This window comes from Microtus pennsylvanicus, chromosome 7, assembly GCF_037038515.1.
Source record: "Microtus pennsylvanicus isolate mMicPen1 chromosome 7, mMicPen1.hap1, whole genome shotgun sequence".
Lineage (NCBI taxonomy): Eukaryota > Metazoa > Chordata > Mammalia > Rodentia > Cricetidae > Microtus > Microtus pennsylvanicus.
In genome coordinates this window covers 57,700,732-57,718,726 of record NC_134585.1, presented here as the reverse complement: position 1 = coordinate 57,718,726, position 17,995 = coordinate 57,700,732, and the positions used below count along the sequence as shown (strand labels likewise).

Genomic DNA, 17,995 nt, shown 5'->3' with positions numbered 1-17,995 from the left:
TCTATGAGTGTTTTGCCTGAATGTATGAATGTTCATTGCATGCATGTGTGTTGTCCTTGGAGATCAAAAGAAGGCATTAGATTCCCTTGACTGGAGTTACAGATTGTTGTGAGCTGCCGTGTCCTCTTTAAGAGCAGCAAGTTCTCTTAACCTCTGGGACATCTCTCCTGCTTCCTGGTACCTTTTTTAAAAAGCTTCATTTCAGACCTCTGACATGGGATCTTGGTGTCCTTCAACCCACAGACTTGATGGCCCCTGGGTGGCAGACATGGATGCCTCACTCACACTTCCTGTCCTCTGGCCTGGCCAGGCTGAGTCTGAGGTGGGCACAGGAGGTGCCGATCAGAAACTCTGCCACCTTGTTGCATGGTTAGTGAGAGACTAAGCGAGCATGCCGTGCAGAGATAAGCAGTCCCGCTGGATTCTGCACCACAGATAATGAGCCAGAGGACACGAGACTGGGTGCAGCTGGTGCTGGAGGCATTTGCCACTCATGGGCTGTGTGGGAGGCTGTCCACTCGTGCCCAAGCATCTCCTGAATCTTCTCTAGGACAACAGATGCCAATGCTCGTGTCACAATGCCTGGGTCCTGGTGGACTGATGGCGGGATACCCCTTGCCAAGCACTCCTCCCAGGCCATCCATGCCCTCCTGCTCGTGGCAACCACTTCCTCCTCCCCCCCTCCTCCTCAGGCGGGCGGCAGGGCCAAGGCTCACACAGTTAAACCGATTTTCTCCTGTTACCATGGTGGTGGGTGCACTGGCTTGGCTGTCAGAGTGCAGGTTTGAAGGGGTGTGCACCCAAGGGAGCTTCCAGCCACAAGCCAGCAAAGGCAGTCCATTCTCCCAGACCATGAGAGCCTTTCTTGGGTACCCTGACTCGTCTTGTGCTTCTGTCCTGACCTTTTCCTGAGGAGAATCTGCGGCTGGTCCTGCTGGGGAACCGGCTTCAGGTGTTCCTGGGGATTCGTGGCCGGGGAGTTTACCTGTGGGCTCAAGAAGGCATTTTGTAAGTTAGCCTAAGTCCATGGTATAATGTGCTCAATGTAACTCCTGTCCTCTGTTCCCCAGCATTGGGTCTGGAGCTGGGGACATCAGGCTGGCGAGGCAAGTGTCCTCCCACTGAGCTGCACCCTCAACCTTTGATGTAGTTATTTAAAACGCTTTTTCTTTTCTAAATATTTAATTATATGTTTGTGAATTTGGGGACCAGAAGAGGATGTTGGGTCCCTTGGAACTGGAATTACAGGCAATGTGAGTCACTCAGTTTGGGTACCGGGAACCTAACTCTGGTCCTTTGAAAGAGCAGGAAGTGCTCTTAACCACTAAGACACCTCTCCAGACCTTTGTTGTCATTCTTAAGAGGAAAAACCTATTATAGAAGTCATTTTGCATGATGTATATGACTAAGTCTAGACATAGTTACGACCAGGGTTTTGTTCATCAAAACACTGTCTTTGGATGGAGACATTATTAGTAATGTCTGGTTTATTCTCTGTGCCCCCAGTTCCCCAAATGGAGCATATATTACTTTTTTTCAGATGGAAAGAGAAGACTACAGTGTATATCCAGCAATTCTTGGGAAACCCTTCCTGGGTACGCCTCTCCTTGTCCCTATGATCCTCTTACAGGGTCACGGAGCACTTCCAGAGTGTTGTACGTCTCCAACGACCCTGGAGAATGAGGCTGGAGGAACGGGAACTCTGAGTCTCCCGGAACACCCCACGAGTCTTCCAGGACACCCTCGAGCCTCCAGGACACACTGTGAGTCTCCCAGAATACCCTGCAAGCCTCCCTGAACCCATGGGCACAGTGTGCCTGCGAGGAGATCCTGCCAAGCTGTTCTCATTGGCTTCCTGCCACTCAAAGGCATCGCAGAACACTCATCACTTCCCATGTGCCTCAATCTACCTAGGAAACTACCCACAGCTGTGTGGCATAGGCTTTCCTGCGGCAAGGAATCTGTCATCTCTTTTGTCAGCATCTGGCCTTTTTCTTTCAGTGACAGCACCTGGAAGGCAGGAGGCACATGGATCTGAGCACCTTGGCTATGCTGACTTTCACTGTCTATGTAACTGACAAGCCATGGGACTCTGCCAGCCTTGTCTGAACACTTCTCCAGGTCATATTGCATGACTTGCATCTTCTGTCCAGAGCCAAAGTCCCTTGGGCACCTGCTGAAGGCCTCGCTCCCAGAACTCACTAGGAACAGATTTGACCCAGAGTCCCAACAGAAGCCAGGGTCATTGTGGACATATATGGAAACCAATTACGTTCTCATCTCCCCTAATTTCTCCCTGATATTAATCAATGACATCAACAGTCCCTGTGGCTTTGTTAACAACAACAAAAAAATCATACACATTGTCATATCATCGTGGCTGGTGCAGAGATACTGAAATACTGTGTTCATTGCAACTCTGAAATCATGGTAAATGCTGACAATACTTCACTGACAATCATACATATCTACAAAATAATATGCATATTTTATTACAAAGATTTCTCTTAAAATTATTTTGATAGCTACATTTGAGACTTTAATTTTCTTTACTTTCTCATGTATCTAATTTTAGTGAACTGTTTTTTATTTTACAGTAATATGGTCACTGGTAACATATGAATTTATTGTTTTTGAAATTGTTATTTATCTACTTATTGCTCTCTGTGTGTGTGTGTGTGAGAGAGAGATCAGAGAGAGAGACAGAGAGAAAGGCACACAGAGAAGAGAGAGAGAACAACTTCTGGACATTGGTTTTCTTCTCATACTATGTGGGTTCTAGGAATCAAAAATCATTCCCTATACTATCCCCCATTTATTCTCATGCCACATGCACGCACCACATGTATATTTAAATCTAGGTTGCACATATGAGAAACACATGCTGTGTTTATCTTCCCAAGTCTCCCTTATTGAGCAATTATCTCTAGCTCCATCCATCTGCCTACAAAGGTGACGATTTCATTCTTCTTGATGGCAACTAGAACTCCACGATACGTACCACATTTTGTCCTCTCGTCTGCTGATGGAAACCTGCCCTGGCTGTTGTGAGCATGTATCCTGCCCTGGCTGTTGTGAGCATGTATCCTGCCCTGGCTGTTGTGAGCATGTATCCTGCCCTGGCTGTTGTGAGCATGTATCCTGCCCTGGCTGTTGTGAGCATGTATCCTGCCCTGGCTGTTGTGAGCATGTATCCTGCCCTGGCTGTTGTGAGCATGTATCCTGCCCTGGCTGTTGTGAGCATGTATCCTGCCCTGGCTGTTGTGAGCATGTATCCTGCCCTGGCTGTTGTGAGCATGTAGCCTGCCCTGGCTGTTGTGAGCATGTAGCCTGCCCTGGCTGTTGTGAGCATGTAGCCTGTCCTGGCTGTTGTGAGCATGCAGCCTGTCCTGGCTGTTGTGAGCATGCAGCTTTCCCTGGCTGTTGTGAGCATGTAGCCTGCCCTGGCTGTTGTGAGCATGTAGCCTGTCCTGGCTGTTGTGAGCATGTAGCCTGTCCTGGTTGTTGTGAGCATGTAGCCTGCCCTGGCTATTGTGAGCATGTAGCCTGCCCTGGCTATTGTGAGCATGCAGCCTGTCCTGGCTGTTGTGAGCATGCAGCCTGCTCTGGCTGTTGTGAGCATGCAGCCTGCCTTGGCTTTAGTGAGCATGCAGCTTTCCCTGGCTGTTGTGAGCAGGCAGCCTGCCCTGGATGTTGTGAGCATGCAGCAGTAAGAAGGACTGTGCACACACTTATGCCGTGTGCCTTGATTCCTTCAGCTACATAGCAAGGAGCGGCATAGCTGGGTAATATTGTTCTAGCTTCTGTTATTGAGGAACCATAATACTGATTTCCATAAAACAGGGAAAAATTCTTTTTAAGATGAGGTCTTACCCTTGTGTGGTCCAGGCTGGTCATGAACTCACACACTGCTTGCCTTTGCCTCCCAAGTGCTGTGCCTGCAGGGGTGTGCCATCATGGCCAGTAGTAATGTGCCCGTCAGTGCTTGGCTGGGTGGCCTTTTCTGCCTCTCAGATCCATTGTTCTTAAAGTGAGGGTTGAGCCTGGGAGACACTCTCTAAGGGTGTTGTGACACTGTGACCGCCTCACTTCCACCCTACCATACCCAAGGGTTGCATGAGGGCAAACAGGAAGCTGAGATGCGACTTAGCAGGTTATTTTAGCCTTCATGGGATCACAGAGACTTTCTAGGGATTTGTCTGGGAAATATGAAAAACTCATCTACATATTTGTCTTCAGTAAAGAACCAGAAACTACCTAAATATCCAAGAACAGGTCGACTAAACTATCTAAAGTATATTTACATGATGCAACAGTGACAGCTGGAAACGACACCACAGAATTATGATACAAAAAAGCAGTCATTTAAACAGTTAAAAACACAAGACCATGGGGCTGGTGAGATGGATCAGGGGTTAAGAGCACTGACTGCTCCTCCAGAGGACCCAGGTTCAATTCCCAGCACCCACATGGCAGCTCACAGCTGTCTGTAACTCCAGTTTAAGAGAATCTGACATCGTTATACCAATGCAGATGAAATAAAGTTAAAAAAAATCATACTATATTTAAAAAAATAAAAAACCCACAAGGCCAACCATGATACTTGAAGACCAACAGGATGTAGCTAAGTAGTAGGATGCTTGGCCAGCATGCTTGGGATTCTTATCTTCAGTCCTAAATCAACTAATCTCTCTCCCCTCCCCAAACACACACACCTCCATCAAAATGATGAAAAACATACTCATGGTGTATGTGCAGAAAAAGCATGCAAGATGTCGTAAGCCAACTTGTTAATACTGGTTCTCCCTAAGTGCCGAGATAAAAGTCTTCTTCATGTTTTCTAAAACTTCTAGAGCTAATATGCAGGTGTGTGTGGCCCTGTAATAAGAGAAAGAGCAGGCAGGCTTCATTCCAGGACTCAGGAGGCAGAGGCAGGCAGATCTCTGAGTTCAAGGCCAGCCTGGTCTACACAGAGAGATGCTGCCTCAAAGAAAGAAAGAAAAAAAGGAAAGGAGGGAGGGAGAGGGAGAGAGGGAGAGAGAGAACGAGAGAGAGAGAGAGAGGGAGGGAGGGAGAGAGAATGGATGTCAAATGAAATCTCCACAGTATCTTAGATGAAGCAACAATCATTGTTTTGGAGTCATCTCCTGCTGATCAGGCGGCCTGAGGCCCTGGAGCAGGAGACACTGAACTCCTGACTTTGTGTTCCTGTCACTCAGATGAGCACTGGTTTCTTGAGCTAGGTCCAGGGCACAAAGGCCTGAAGTCTGAAACTCTCACTCCTCCTGTCTCCCAGTAGCCCCAGCCTTGTACATGATAGCTCCCACCTGCATGCCCTGATGTCCCCCACAGCCCACCTGCAGATTGGTGGCCTCTCACCTGAACATCCTGATGTTCCCCACAGCACACCTGCAGACTGGTAGCCTCCCACCTGCATCTCCTGATGTCCCCACAGCCCACCTGCAGATTGGTGGCCTCCCACCTGAACATCCTGATGTCCCCACAGCACACCTGCAGATTGGTGGCTTCCCACCTGAACATCCTGATGTCCCCACAGCACACCTGCAGATTGGTAGCTTCCCACCTGAACATCCTGATGTCCCCACAGCACACCTGCAGATTGGTGGCCTCCCACCTGAACATCCTGATGTCCCCACAGCACACCTGCAGATTAGTGGCCTCCCACATGAACGTCCTGATGTCCCCACAGCACACCTGCAGATTGGTGGCCTCCCACATGAATGCCCGTATGTCCCCCACAGCACACCTGCAGATTGGTGGCCTCCCACCTGAACGTCCTGATGTCCCCACAGCACACCTGCAGATTAGTGGCCTCCCACATGAATCCCTTATGTATCCCACAGCATACCTGCAGATTGGTGGCCTCCTCAGCCCACCAGACTTCGAACTCTTTCTGCAGCTTCACCTTGGCTTTGTCCATGAGCAGCTGCAGGTGCTCAATCTCCACCTTCAAGGCTTTCAGGCGCATGAATGCTGCTTTGTACCTACAGTGGAATCGGAGAAGCTGCAGGGCACTGATGGCCTGAAGTCACCAGCATGGAAGTGCTGGAGATGAAGGTTTATGCCTTAGAAGCTTGGCAGAGCTGCCCTGGTGCTAGAAATTGACACCTAAGAGAAATCTGCCAAGGCTAGAACATGGCACCAGGTGTTGAGTCCATCAGGGAGATCAGGGTGGGTCATCTTTTGTCCAGTAGGCACTCGGGGATTTTCTCCAAGAATGAGAACTCCCTTTCATTGAACATGTACTCAGGACAGGTGTGGCAGTTGGTCCTCACTGTCACCTAGGAGACACGTGTTTCCTGAGAGCTTTAACTGAGCAGGGTTGATGTACCCTGAGCACAGGCAGCACCAGCACACGGACTTGAAGTCTGGATGGAATAAAAGGATCAGGCAAGCTGAGTATCGGCATCCATCTTTGCTCTCCGACTATGGAGTGGTGTGACATGCCTTCCTTGCCTGGACAGACGGCACCCTTAGACCATTAGCAGAAACAAACTCCTTTTTCCGTGCAGTTGCTTTTCCACAGCAGTGGCAGAAGAACTAGCACACCGAGGGGCAGAGGGACAACCGAGGAGAACGCCAATGGCACGGTGTGGAAGCAGCACACGGGTGCAGCTAACACTTGAGACTTTGCTGGGAAGCTGCAAGGGAGTCAGGTGCTGGGGGTTGGCTTTGCTCAGAAGAGTGTGTATCTATATGTGTGTGCATGTGTGCCTGTGTTGTATGTGTGCATGTATGTGTTTGTGTGTGTGTGTGTATGTGCATGTGTGTGTGTGTTTGTGTGTGTGCATGTGTGTGTGTGTATGTGTGTGTGCATGAGTGTGGGCCTGCATTTGCATGTGCTGGGGGACTCCTGCAGCAATGCCATCAGTAGCTGTAGGCAGGAAGGTGATTTGTTCAGGACTTCCAGATCTCAGCCATGGCATGGAGGATAAAAGAATGAAGGAGCCTAACCAGGGAAATATACATATCCTCACCCTGTAAGGAAAATCACTTTGGGGTCCTCGGTATCTGGGTGAAGGCCGGAGGTTCCCAAGACCCTGGGTAAACTTTGGTAAAGCTGTGGAGTAAAGCTCACCATGGGACTGCTTCATGGTTTCCCTAGAGCAGTGGTTCTCAACCTTCCTGACGTTGAGACCCTTTAGTACAGTTCCTCATGCTGTGTTGTTGCTAATGTAAATGACTGGAACGCAGGCTGTCTGATCTGTGATCCCTGTGGGAGCCTTTGGATGGGGCGCTTCCTTATTCAGCATCCTCCCTACCCCGGCCCAGGCCTTGCTTAGGCTACTCCTCGCCCCTCATGCGTTTGAGGTTCCAGGCTGGACCCCATTTCCTAAGGGGAAGCCGGAGGTCCCAGGGAGGCTTCAGGTAGGACCTGGAGGTCCTGGGGGGTTGGGGTCAGGATGGGTGTGGCAACAAACACACAGAAACAACCGGCAGCTCACCTGGTCTTTTCCTCTTCCAGCTGTGATCGCAGTTTCTCTTCCTGGAGGTCAGGTATGGAGGGTGGGGCCATATTCTCTGAGATTCCTGGAGGAGGTAGATGCCAGTGAGTAACGGCAACAAAGAAAGTAGGAAAAATGTGGTGGGACCAGTAACAGAGTTCAAGGGCATCCAAAGTCGAAGGGGTCCTGGGAGTTCCTTCAGGGGCCTCTGGGTGGCAGCCTCGGCTTGGCTTCAGAACCAACTCCTTGGGCTCTCCCACACCCGATATCTGTCACTGCAGGGGATTGTCCCACCTCCCCTTTTCTTCCCTGCACTCATGGCCTCTGGGGTCCCCAGGGAAGAGGCGACCGCGTGTCCGCATTGGAGAAAGAGCCCTTTCCAGAAGAAGAAAAGCGTGGCTCTGACTGGCTCCCTGTGTGTGCTCCCGCTGACTGTTCTCCGCCTCCATAGAAGGTCATCAGTTTTCAGGCTCATCACTGGAGGTGATAAGAGTTTGTATCCTCTGTGACCAGAGACACAGCCAGTGTCCAGGCCTGGGGTAGCCTCAGCTCTTCAGTGGGACTGGCTGGTTGTTGTGACCTGCCTAGATGCTGACTCCTCTGTGTGGGTACCTGGCTGTAGCTGGCGAGTCCCAGGTACCCTCCTAGCTCATCTGCTGAACCTCTGGTGGGTGAAGGCTGTCTGCCACTGGGCAGTGCTTCTTAGTCAAGGCAGAGACACCGCAAAGCCCAGCCAAGTGAAGTCCTCTCCTGCCTCCCTCTCCCTCCCCGCTCTACCCCTGCCTTCCAGCTCATGACCCCCCTGCCACCTCCCTCCCCACAGAGTAAAGGTGCCAAACCTTCCCCCAAGAATAAAGGCCCTCCCTGCCACAGAATGAAGATTTCTCCCTCCCCCAATCCTGCTCTATCACCTCATCCCCAAACCCTGTCCTCCAGTCCATTTGATCCCTGAACAAGATCAGATTTAATCCTGATGACAATTATTTGAGGTAGCATCACCCCTGCCTTACTGATGAGACTTAAGGAGGTGAATCTGTCAAGTCCTGTGGCTAACTTCCAGATCCTGGGTACGGATCCCCATTTGTGTGGGTGCCAGGGTCCTGGGTTCAAATCTCCTTCTAGAACATTTTATTCAATGATTATCATTGTTATTATTATTATTATGTGTGAGAAGTACATATGTGTCATGGCATACATAGAGAGGTGAGGAAACTTTATGGAGTGGATTCTCGCCTTCCATTTAAACCATGTTTCAGGGATTAAACTGAGGCTTGTGTATCAAATGCCATCTCGCCAACCTAACATTTCTGGGAGAAGACCATTTGCTTTCTGTTGCAGTGGCTGGCAGCTGCATACGAAGACATGTTTCATAGGGCCCAGCTATTTCAACCGACTTTGTTTCCACTCAAGTCTCCTTTCATCTCCCATCCCTGCACGGGCTTGCTGGAGCAGCATAGGATGTCTTTTCTACTTTGAGGGTCCTTTAAAGACTCAACAACACCACACACGAGTCTGGGGTCTCATTCACAGGCTGGCCCACCCATTTCCTCGTGTGGAGGTTCAGAGACCTTGTTATTGCCTAATTACCTCATTTAAAAAGCAGAGACCTGGTCTAACATCTCATCTAGGGTGAGCGGTGCAGGGAGGAAAGGGGCTCCTTCCAGCTGTTAAATACACAATTCAGGCCAGGGAGATGGCTCTGTGGGTAGTGCACTTGCCAAGAAGGCAAAAGGACCCAAGTTTGACTCCCCCATAGGCATGGAAAGCTGGTGCCATCCTGGGGTAAGATGGAAACGGAAGGCGGAGTCGCTGGAGGCTCACTGTCCAGCCAGCCTGGCATCCACAGAAGCGAATGACAAAAAGAGGGGCCTTGTCTCACACAAGGCAGAAGGCCAGGAAGCTCAAGTTTGCCTCCAACCTCCACCCTCAAGTGTGTGGCACGGCATGCACCCATCCACATTTGTACCTGCACACCTAGTGTGCAGGCATGAGTGTGTGTGTGTGTGCGCGCACACACACACACACACACACAGAGAGAGAGAGAGAGAGAGAGAGAGAGAGAGAGAGAGAGAGAGAGAGAGAGAGAGAGAATGTTCTCAGTTGGACATGGTGGCTCACCCTTGTAATCCATCATTTGGAGGCTGAGGCAGAAGGATTTAAGTTTGAGGTCTTCCCAGGCTTCATATTGAGATTCAAACCAGCTGGGGCTATAGGAGACCCTGGATCAAACAAACCCAACCTCCAGAAACTCCATGTAATTCAGTCTATTTCTTTAGCAGGTCAGTTACTAATGCTAGCCACTTACTGAATGCCCTCTCTCTGAAATGCTATGCCAAGTTCACTAGGCGCATGGCAGGCCCTCTATGCACCACCAAGTCCTTAGAACAGTCAGGCACGGAAGGCAGCACCAACTCATAGCAGTTAGACTTCTTGTCCCGAGGCTCCATAAACAGCGTAGGCCAAACAGCTAGGACGGGACAAAGCTGAGGTGTGCACTGAGGCAAGTGTTTGTGCAGCCCTCTCCATCCTGGACTGTGTGGCTCTCTGTTAAGACTGTGGTTAGTCAAAAGCCTCTGTGCTCTTCACAAGTGGTGGCCCCAGTGTACCCTGCCCCAGCAGGCTGACACTTCGGTCCCCACTTACAGGGACCCCGTCTGTCTGCTGAGGTTTGCTCTCCTCTTTCCCTCCTCACTGCTTCATTGCTGCATGGACACATATGCTGAGTGGTCACTAGTCTGACTTTTATCTTTGCAAAAGCAATTACCCTCTCTTCCCTGCACTAGGCAAGCAGGTGTCTTCTGTCATCAGCCGAAGATGATGCTCTCATCCTGCGGGGGCATTTTATCAGCCTTATGAGGCAGAATGCTGGTCTTCATTACCCATGATCCTCCGTGGCCTCCAGGTCACAGGCACAGGGAGCTTGAGAGCTGGTGAGTGGAGCCCTTCTCTTTTCTGTGTCTCTCCCTGGAGCTCTGTCTAGAGGCTTTGCACACACTGGACACACTGGATTCCGGGTTTATTTGATGTCCGTCTTTGAAAAATGGCAGATGTGAAACACAGAAGGTGGTGTATTAACACTAAAGGACAGTGGGCCTTTAAATGGTCAGGGCACTTCCTTCCCCAAGAGTTCTGGGCCCATCTGTCTTGCGACCTGCTGACACAGAACTCTGCCTCATCTTCCTCTCTTAAAGCCTTTGACCGAGGACAAACCAAGGGCACAGAGGGATTGACGACAGCCTGCTCTGGAGTGACAGCTGGGGTACTGGGGCCAACAGAGAGGCTGCAGACGAAGGGTGACGGGAGGGCTCTGGTTTTTATGGGAGGCAGCGTCCAGGACTGTGAGGGTGACACAGGACCTGAGGGGACTCAGTCCCAGCATGTGTTCACGGCCCTTCTGCAGGAGCCAGGCTCCTGCCTTACTCCAGGGTGCGTGGTGGTTTCCGTGGGTGCACTGCAGGTGTGTGAGATGTCCAGGAGCTACAGGTCCAGGCAATCATTCAGAATGTGTCTGACACAGAACAGAAGGCTAACATCAGCTACTGCTGGTGCAGCCCTGGGGGCCAGGTCAGTGTGTGCCACATCATTCATTATCTTCACCACAGCGGGTTATGTTTCTCTACTGAGTGGATTAAGGACCAGCATGGCTAGGTGAAGTGTGCAATGCCACGGGGCTTCCTAGGATCTCTGGTCCTTCCTTCACTGGTTTAACAAATGTTTCTAGACATACATGCATGCATGTATGCATACATACATACAGTGTGTGTTCCATGGTGTGCACGTGAAGGAGGTCGGGGGACAGCCTGTAGGGTCAGTTTTTTCACCTTATCAGATTTATACACAGCAAGTGCCATTACTTACAGAGATCTATCACTAGCCCCTCAAGAAATGTTCATTTAGCATTGGCAATGGGCCTGCCCCATTCCAGAAGGGTTAATTTTAGTGCTGAAGATGAACCTCAATCAACAACAACAAAATTAGGTCTGCAGTATAATAGGTTGGAAGACAAAACTGGACAAAAATACGGAGTGTGTGGAGTGATGTCTTGGTTAGCTACTTGGTGGAGGAGATAGTAGGGCAGAGACCCGCAGAAACTAGGGGACCGAGAAGCACGTGAAGGGCTTGGTGAGCCTACTTGGTGCCTATGAGGGGCAATGAGAAAGCCTGTGTGTCTGGAGAAGTGGGTAAGGCAAGGGGCAGCAGGAGCCGAGGTCAGTGAGGAAACTGAGCTAGAGTGCTTGCTCCCACAGGCGATGTAAGGACGCTCTCACTGAGACCCATGGGGAGCTGAGAGAATCACAGTGGGCTGGGTGGCTTGATTTAGTCCCTCACAGCGGATCTGAGACAAAGCTATTCTGCAGCAAGGAGCAGCTAATGTGGGGCGGTGCTAGGTTCTTTAAACTTGTTGAAAAGATCTGGGAAAGAGGCTGTGACGAAGGACCTCGGGCGGCTGGGATGAAGGCACAGTGTCCCTGAGACACAAGCTACACACATTGTCCCAGATGGGCTTGAGGCCAAAGGTGATGTTTGTTTTGTAGACAGCATTGTGACTCAGCAGGAGACGGGAGACAGCCCCTGTGAAGAGGAGCCTGGGCTGAGAAGTCAAGCAGAAGCAAGTACAACAGACAAGCAAGGACGGAGGGGGAATAGAAAAGACATTTGGGCTTGTAGGTCTTTGTTCCCACTGGGCCCTGGCATGGACAGAACCCCCCAGCCACCTAAGAGGGTAGGGGTTTTCTTTCAAAGACAGGTTTCTGGCTGGGACAGTAGCACAGGAGGGGTTATCCCTGAGTGACCTGTGAGGTCACAGTACTGAGCAGCCAGCTCCAAAGCAATACATAAAAAGCAAGAAGAAAGGGTTCAGTTTTACCCTGGTGGCTCTCTGAATGTCACACAAGGAGGTAGCCCTAGGCAGCCAAGCAGCAAAATCAGGAAGCCAGAGGGTAGGGCACTCGATTCCTCCATTGCTGGGAGACCAGCCAAGACATGGCGGCTTCTGCCTGAGCTGGTCTACTGGGGAGGTGGCTAGCTGCTCTTTCTGCTTCCCCACAATCCCCCACACTCTACAGCTGCCGATGCCTGAACTGTACAGAACTCATTTCTCCAGTTCGGTGGTTCTCGACTGGGGTGCTCTTTGAAATCAATCAGAAAGCTTGTCAGCACTGTGGCAGCTGGGCCCCCATCCAGACCTGCTGAGTTCAGAGTTGTCAGCATGTCCCCTGGAGATCCCCATGCCACCCTTGTTAAGGAACTGGCTAAGGCTTTGGACTCTCACTGCAAGTGCCTGTGCAGGAGTTTGGAGAATTGGTATGTCCTCACAGCCCCAGCTCGCCCTGCAGACACCGAGGGTCAATGTAATGAAGGGGCTCGGGGACTTGCAGCAAGGAATACACACTCTCTGAGAAGCCAGAGCTGCCTGAAGTTGGCCTTCATTGGATGCTTGGTAGAAGCTGTGCAATGCTATCCCCTCGTGGCTGTAACCGCACCTCACAGAGGTCTTCACAATTCCTGTTTCAGATGGGACTTGGCCTGGAGGAGGGGGGAAGTCTCCTTGGGCTGTGCTGCTGGTAAGCAGAGCTAGGATGGGAACCCGGCTCTGCCTAGTTTCAAAGCTGGAGTTGGAGGCGGCTCCAGTGGCGAAGGGAGCCACAGGCAGCTCACTGAAGTCTGTACTGACTCACCGTAAGCGGGTGAAGGTGGTGCTCTTTTCCATGAATGACTTTCTGTAGCAGGGCCAAAATGAAGCCCGAGTTTCTCCCCAGGTACTGGCTTGTGAAGACTGCCCTTTACTGCCCAAACACAACTGAGTCCCCACTGGGCATGGACAACTTACCCACTGGCTATGAGCAATAGCCTGCTACACCCAGGCCATTTCATGGGACTCCTGGGAGCAACAGGCCCCAGGGACTCAGGCAGGCAACACCAACAATTCCAACCATGCTGTGAAGTTGAGAGAGACCCTCTGGGCTTCCACAGAACAGAATCTGTGAGGCTTAACTTAGCTGTCTCTTGGAAAGGGCTCAGTGGGCTCCGCTGCTCTCCTATACCAGACTGGGTATTAGGGCAACGAGGCATTTCCGTAGCTACCCAGCACATTCTTTCAACACCCACTCTGTGCCTTCTTGGACTAAACTGCCTCATAGAGCCACAGATCACTCAGCCTCGTCTTGTTTGTGGCGTCAAAGGGTCTGCACTTACGGAGACGGCTAGTGCCAGCTGCTCAATCACCACGGTGGTCAGTGAGCGTCCGGCTTCCCAATCAGACCCTTGCCTGGGCAATGGCTCACATTTATTGTCAACTGGAGTCATCAGACTGACGGTGCGCTGTGCCATTATCCATCTTGGGACTGGCTTGTGGAGTACCGTAGCTGCAAACGGCACGCCTGCACCTCAGCTGTGCTGAAGAAGCCCGTGGACACTCGCCCGACAGTTCCTGGGACCCATTCCCTGAACACACTGCCTGTCATCCCTCAGGGAGAATAGATGATCTCTGAGGGGAGAGAGGTGACACTTTAATACAAGCGCAAATGTCTATCACGGGGGGGGGGGAATCACAGGCCAGTCAGCCCCTTCTACTCTTCTGTGTGAATAATCTTCCTCTCTTCTACCCTGGGCTGCTGCCCCAAATCACATGCCTGGGATGCACTCTTCCTGTTCCTCATCACGTTCCCTGAGGAGGAGGCGGGCCACAGAGGGGGGGGGGGGCAGTGTGCATGTGGTCAATCAGCAACGTGAGGGAGACCCTTAGAATACTCCATACTCACACTTGCTTGAGCTTGACTTCGCGGCCACCACTGCCCAACTGGGAGCTCACTCCCGCTCACAGACCTTTCTATACTTCCCACGATTCTCTAATCTACCCATGATCCTCTGTCCGCACATCTGCTCACAATTCTTCATGTCTCCAAGATCCTTTTCTTAAAGCACCTCATAGTTTATATTTATTTGGTTTTTCGAGACAGGGTTTCCCTGTGTAATAGTCCTAGCTGTCCTGAAATTAGCTCTTGTAGACCAGGCTGGCCTCGAACTCACAGGGATTCACCTGCCTCTGCCTCCTGAGTGCTGGGATTAAAGGCGTGTGCCACCACTGCCTGACCAGCACCTCATATTCCTTATAATCCTCCCTCCAGGTGCTGGAGAGAAAGCTCAGTGGTTGAGAGCACACTCTGCTCTCCCAGATGACCTGAGTTCAGTTCTGAGCTCACTACTGCCTCTAACTCTAGACACCTTCTGCTGGCCTGCCTGGACACTGCACTGATGTACACAAACCCTCACACAGACACAGATACATGCACATAATTAAAAATAACAAAAATAATCTTAAAAATACTCTCTCCTGCCCTTTCAGATTCACGAACCCATAGTGATCACATGGCTGCATTGTAGCAGCTATCCAGAAGGAAATAAGAACTGGACATCCTGAGAACCCGCTACCTCTCTCCCAGCTGGACCCAGGCAGCATGGCTACTGTGTGTCAGGACATGCAGGTCTTTGGAGAGTGTGGCTGCCTATGCCACGGAGTGATTCAGGCCTTCTGTCACACGAAGATCTGAATGACACTGACGTTGGCTACACTTGACTGGCTTTGCCGGGAAGTTTAAAGGTTTTTAGGATTAAGTTGGGGACTCTTATGAAGAGTTTCTTGTTACTTTGGTTGACTTGGCAATCATTTGTCACACCCTAGAGCCACACATGAGCTCCAAGGTGGGCCACACTGCAGAACTGTCATCTCATCAGGGGGCAAGAGCTGGTCGAGCAGCCCAGATTCTCCTGTAACCTCAGACAAGGGCCACAGTAGATGCCCTGGGGAGAAGCTTTGAAAAGAAAGAACTAGACATTTTTCAAGTCAGACAGACAGTGGTGGTACATACCTTTAATCCCAGCACTCTGGAGGCAGAGGCAGGTGGATCTCTGTGAGTTCGAGGCCAGCCTGGTCTACAAGAGCTAGTTCCAGGACAGGCTACACAGAGAAACCTTGTGTCAAAAAACCAAGAAGAAGGAGAAGAAGGAGGAGGAGGATGATAGCAGCAACAACAACAGCAGCAGACATTTTCCTCCAGTTCAAAACAACAGCAACAACAACAGCAGCAGCAGCAGCAGACATTTTCTTCCAGTTCACAACAACAACAGCAGCAGACATTTTCCTCCAGTTCAAAACAACAGCAACAACAACAGCAGCAGCAGCAGCAGCAGCAGCAGACATTTTCCTCCAGTTCACAACAACAACAGCAGCAGACATTTTCCTCCAGTTCAAAACAACAGCAACAACAACAGCAGCAGCAGCAGCAGCAGACATTTTCTTCCAGTTCACAACAACAACAACAGACATTTTCCTCCAGTTCACATCTTCCTTTTAATCGAGGGAGGGGTGTAAGGAGATGTGCTCTCTTCTCCCAGCAGGTGGAAGCTTGGTGGGAACCCCATGGTCCACGTGTGCCTGAGTGAGAAGTGAACACTAGAGGCTCGGGAGAGTTCAGTCACCACTATGCTGTTTCTGAACCCAGAGCTGGGAAGAGATGTACAGGGCGGCTCTGATGAGCTGTGAGCTGGCTGCAGCACACCTCTAGATTCTCTGGCACACTCCAGGAGCCCAACATCATTTTAGATAAGGATCCCGGGTGTAACAGGACCCCGGGAGAAGTAAAGGAGTAGGCCACTGCTGCCTGGAGCTTCATGACAGCTGTGTCTATTCCATCCACGTCCCAAACTCACCTCTCTTGCCCCCTCCCTTTGATCCTGGGGAACTGGTTGGTGAAAAGGTGGTCTTCCTTGGCCTGGTATCCTACCTAGTATTGGTCAATGGTGACCATTAGTAGGCAACAGTGGGGAGGGAGAAGACAGAAGCCCAGACAGCCGAGGAGGAGGAGATGTCTCTGCATGTCAGGACTCAACGGTCACATTCAAGCTTCAGCTGTGTCATATGGCCAAGGTTTCCATGCCTCCCTCTCTGTCCTCATGTTCCAGTTACTGCTCAATCTTTGCAGCCCTTGGGCCTTGGGGTAACAATGCTTCCTGCCTTGTTGTTTGTTGGTATCTCTGGGTCCTAGTGACCTTGTGACTTTGCTACACTCACCCACACTTTGGGAATTAGCCTTCATTCATTCTTCTTCACAATACCTAATACAAATACTGCTGTCTACTTCCTGCCAGGACCCCTGGCCACATCGGGTACACTGTCCAAGTAAGTGCATACCCTCAAGTGGCAGATGCGCTGGTGGAGGAACTCCAGAGACCCCAAAAGAGGAAGAGTCAGGTCACAGCCATGGCACAGCAGTACCAGATAGGAGGTATCTGTGCCAACTGGCCTTCCTCTTAAATCCTCCTTGTGGAGACAGAGCCTTAACAGGTGGAGCAAGGAAGAGTTTTAGAGTGGAGAAGCTGACCACAGACATAGCTGGCCTTAGCTGGACTTAAGAGAGAGATGTCTTATCTTTGAGAGAAATTCAAATTACTAGATCTGCAATTAAACACACAATGGCCCACTTTAACTGGTTGTTTTTGTGATGAACAGTAACTGACCAATTGAATTGTGGGTAACTCAGTTTCCAGTTGAGATATAGAAGAAAGACCTCCTGTAAGTGAGAGAGAGAGAGAGAAAGAGAGAGAGAGAGAGAGAGAGAGAGAGAGAGAGAGAGAGAGAGAGATTGATTCAACATGCTGGTCCTGCTAACTGCAGCTGTTAAGCCCACTAGGAATGACCACACGTTTGGAAGAAAGAACAAGACAAGGCCTGGTACATTTATGCTTTTACCACTAAGTGACCATGACATACCCATGTGAAGGAATAGAGTTGAATTTGAATAGCACTGGGATTTTCATTTTATTATCAAGTCAACCATCACACGAGTCTACAGAAACAGCACTTTCTGTTTAAAGTTCTGAACCCTTGGAGTCTAATCTGTCATTGAGCTCTGGGGATTACCAGAAACCATTTCAGCAAAGCTCAAAGCATGGTCTGTGCCACCTCTATGTTTGGAAACCTCTAAATAATTTAGCATGGCTATTTACATTCTTACTTTTAATAAACCATCGCAGAGCTGGGGGGAGCTTTTGCAGCCCCCACCATACACGTCCTCCACATCTCCCCACGATGTCAGAATTTGGTTGCGAGCCACCAGCCTTCTCTTCCTGCTCAGTTTCTCACTGTCTATGTTTACTGTCCCTTAAGCACAATAGAGCAATGGAAGGCCACACATGTGAATGGATGAGAAAGAAAAGATGTTGGGTGGGGAGGGAAGCAGGGTGGGTCTGGGAGGAGTGGGGAGAGGGTGAAGATTGGCAAAGTTCATTGTGCAAAATTCTCACAGATCTAATTTGTTTTATTAAGAAAGAACAGGGCCGGGGAGATGGTTCAAGTGGGTAAAACAGATGCTATCAGAGTGTGAGGATCTGAGTTCAAGTCCAGGTGTGACAGCTTACTGTTTTAAACCAAGCACTCCTGTGGTGAGCTGGGAAGCTGAGACAGGGGGATCCCTGGAAGCTTATGAATGAGCTAACCTAGCCTAGTGAGCACATGGATGACTTAGCATAGT

General features: G+C 50.4%; 1 protein-coding gene across 1 annotated transcript in view; it reads right to left on the bottom strand.

Moving 5' to 3' along the window:
* Positions 1-17,995, bottom strand: part of Kif6 (kinesin family member 6) — a 324,667-nt gene that overhangs the window by 15,549 nt on the left and 291,123 nt on the right. The window contains exons 17-19 of the mRNA XM_075978949.1: positions 7,467-7,551; positions 5,870-6,005; positions 903-985 (exon numbers count right to left, since the gene is read on the bottom strand). Of these exons, the coding sequence (XP_075835064.1) occupies positions 903-985; positions 5,870-6,005; positions 7,467-7,551 (304 nt within the window). The remainder of the gene's footprint in view (positions 1-902; positions 986-5,869; positions 6,006-7,466; positions 7,552-17,995) is intronic.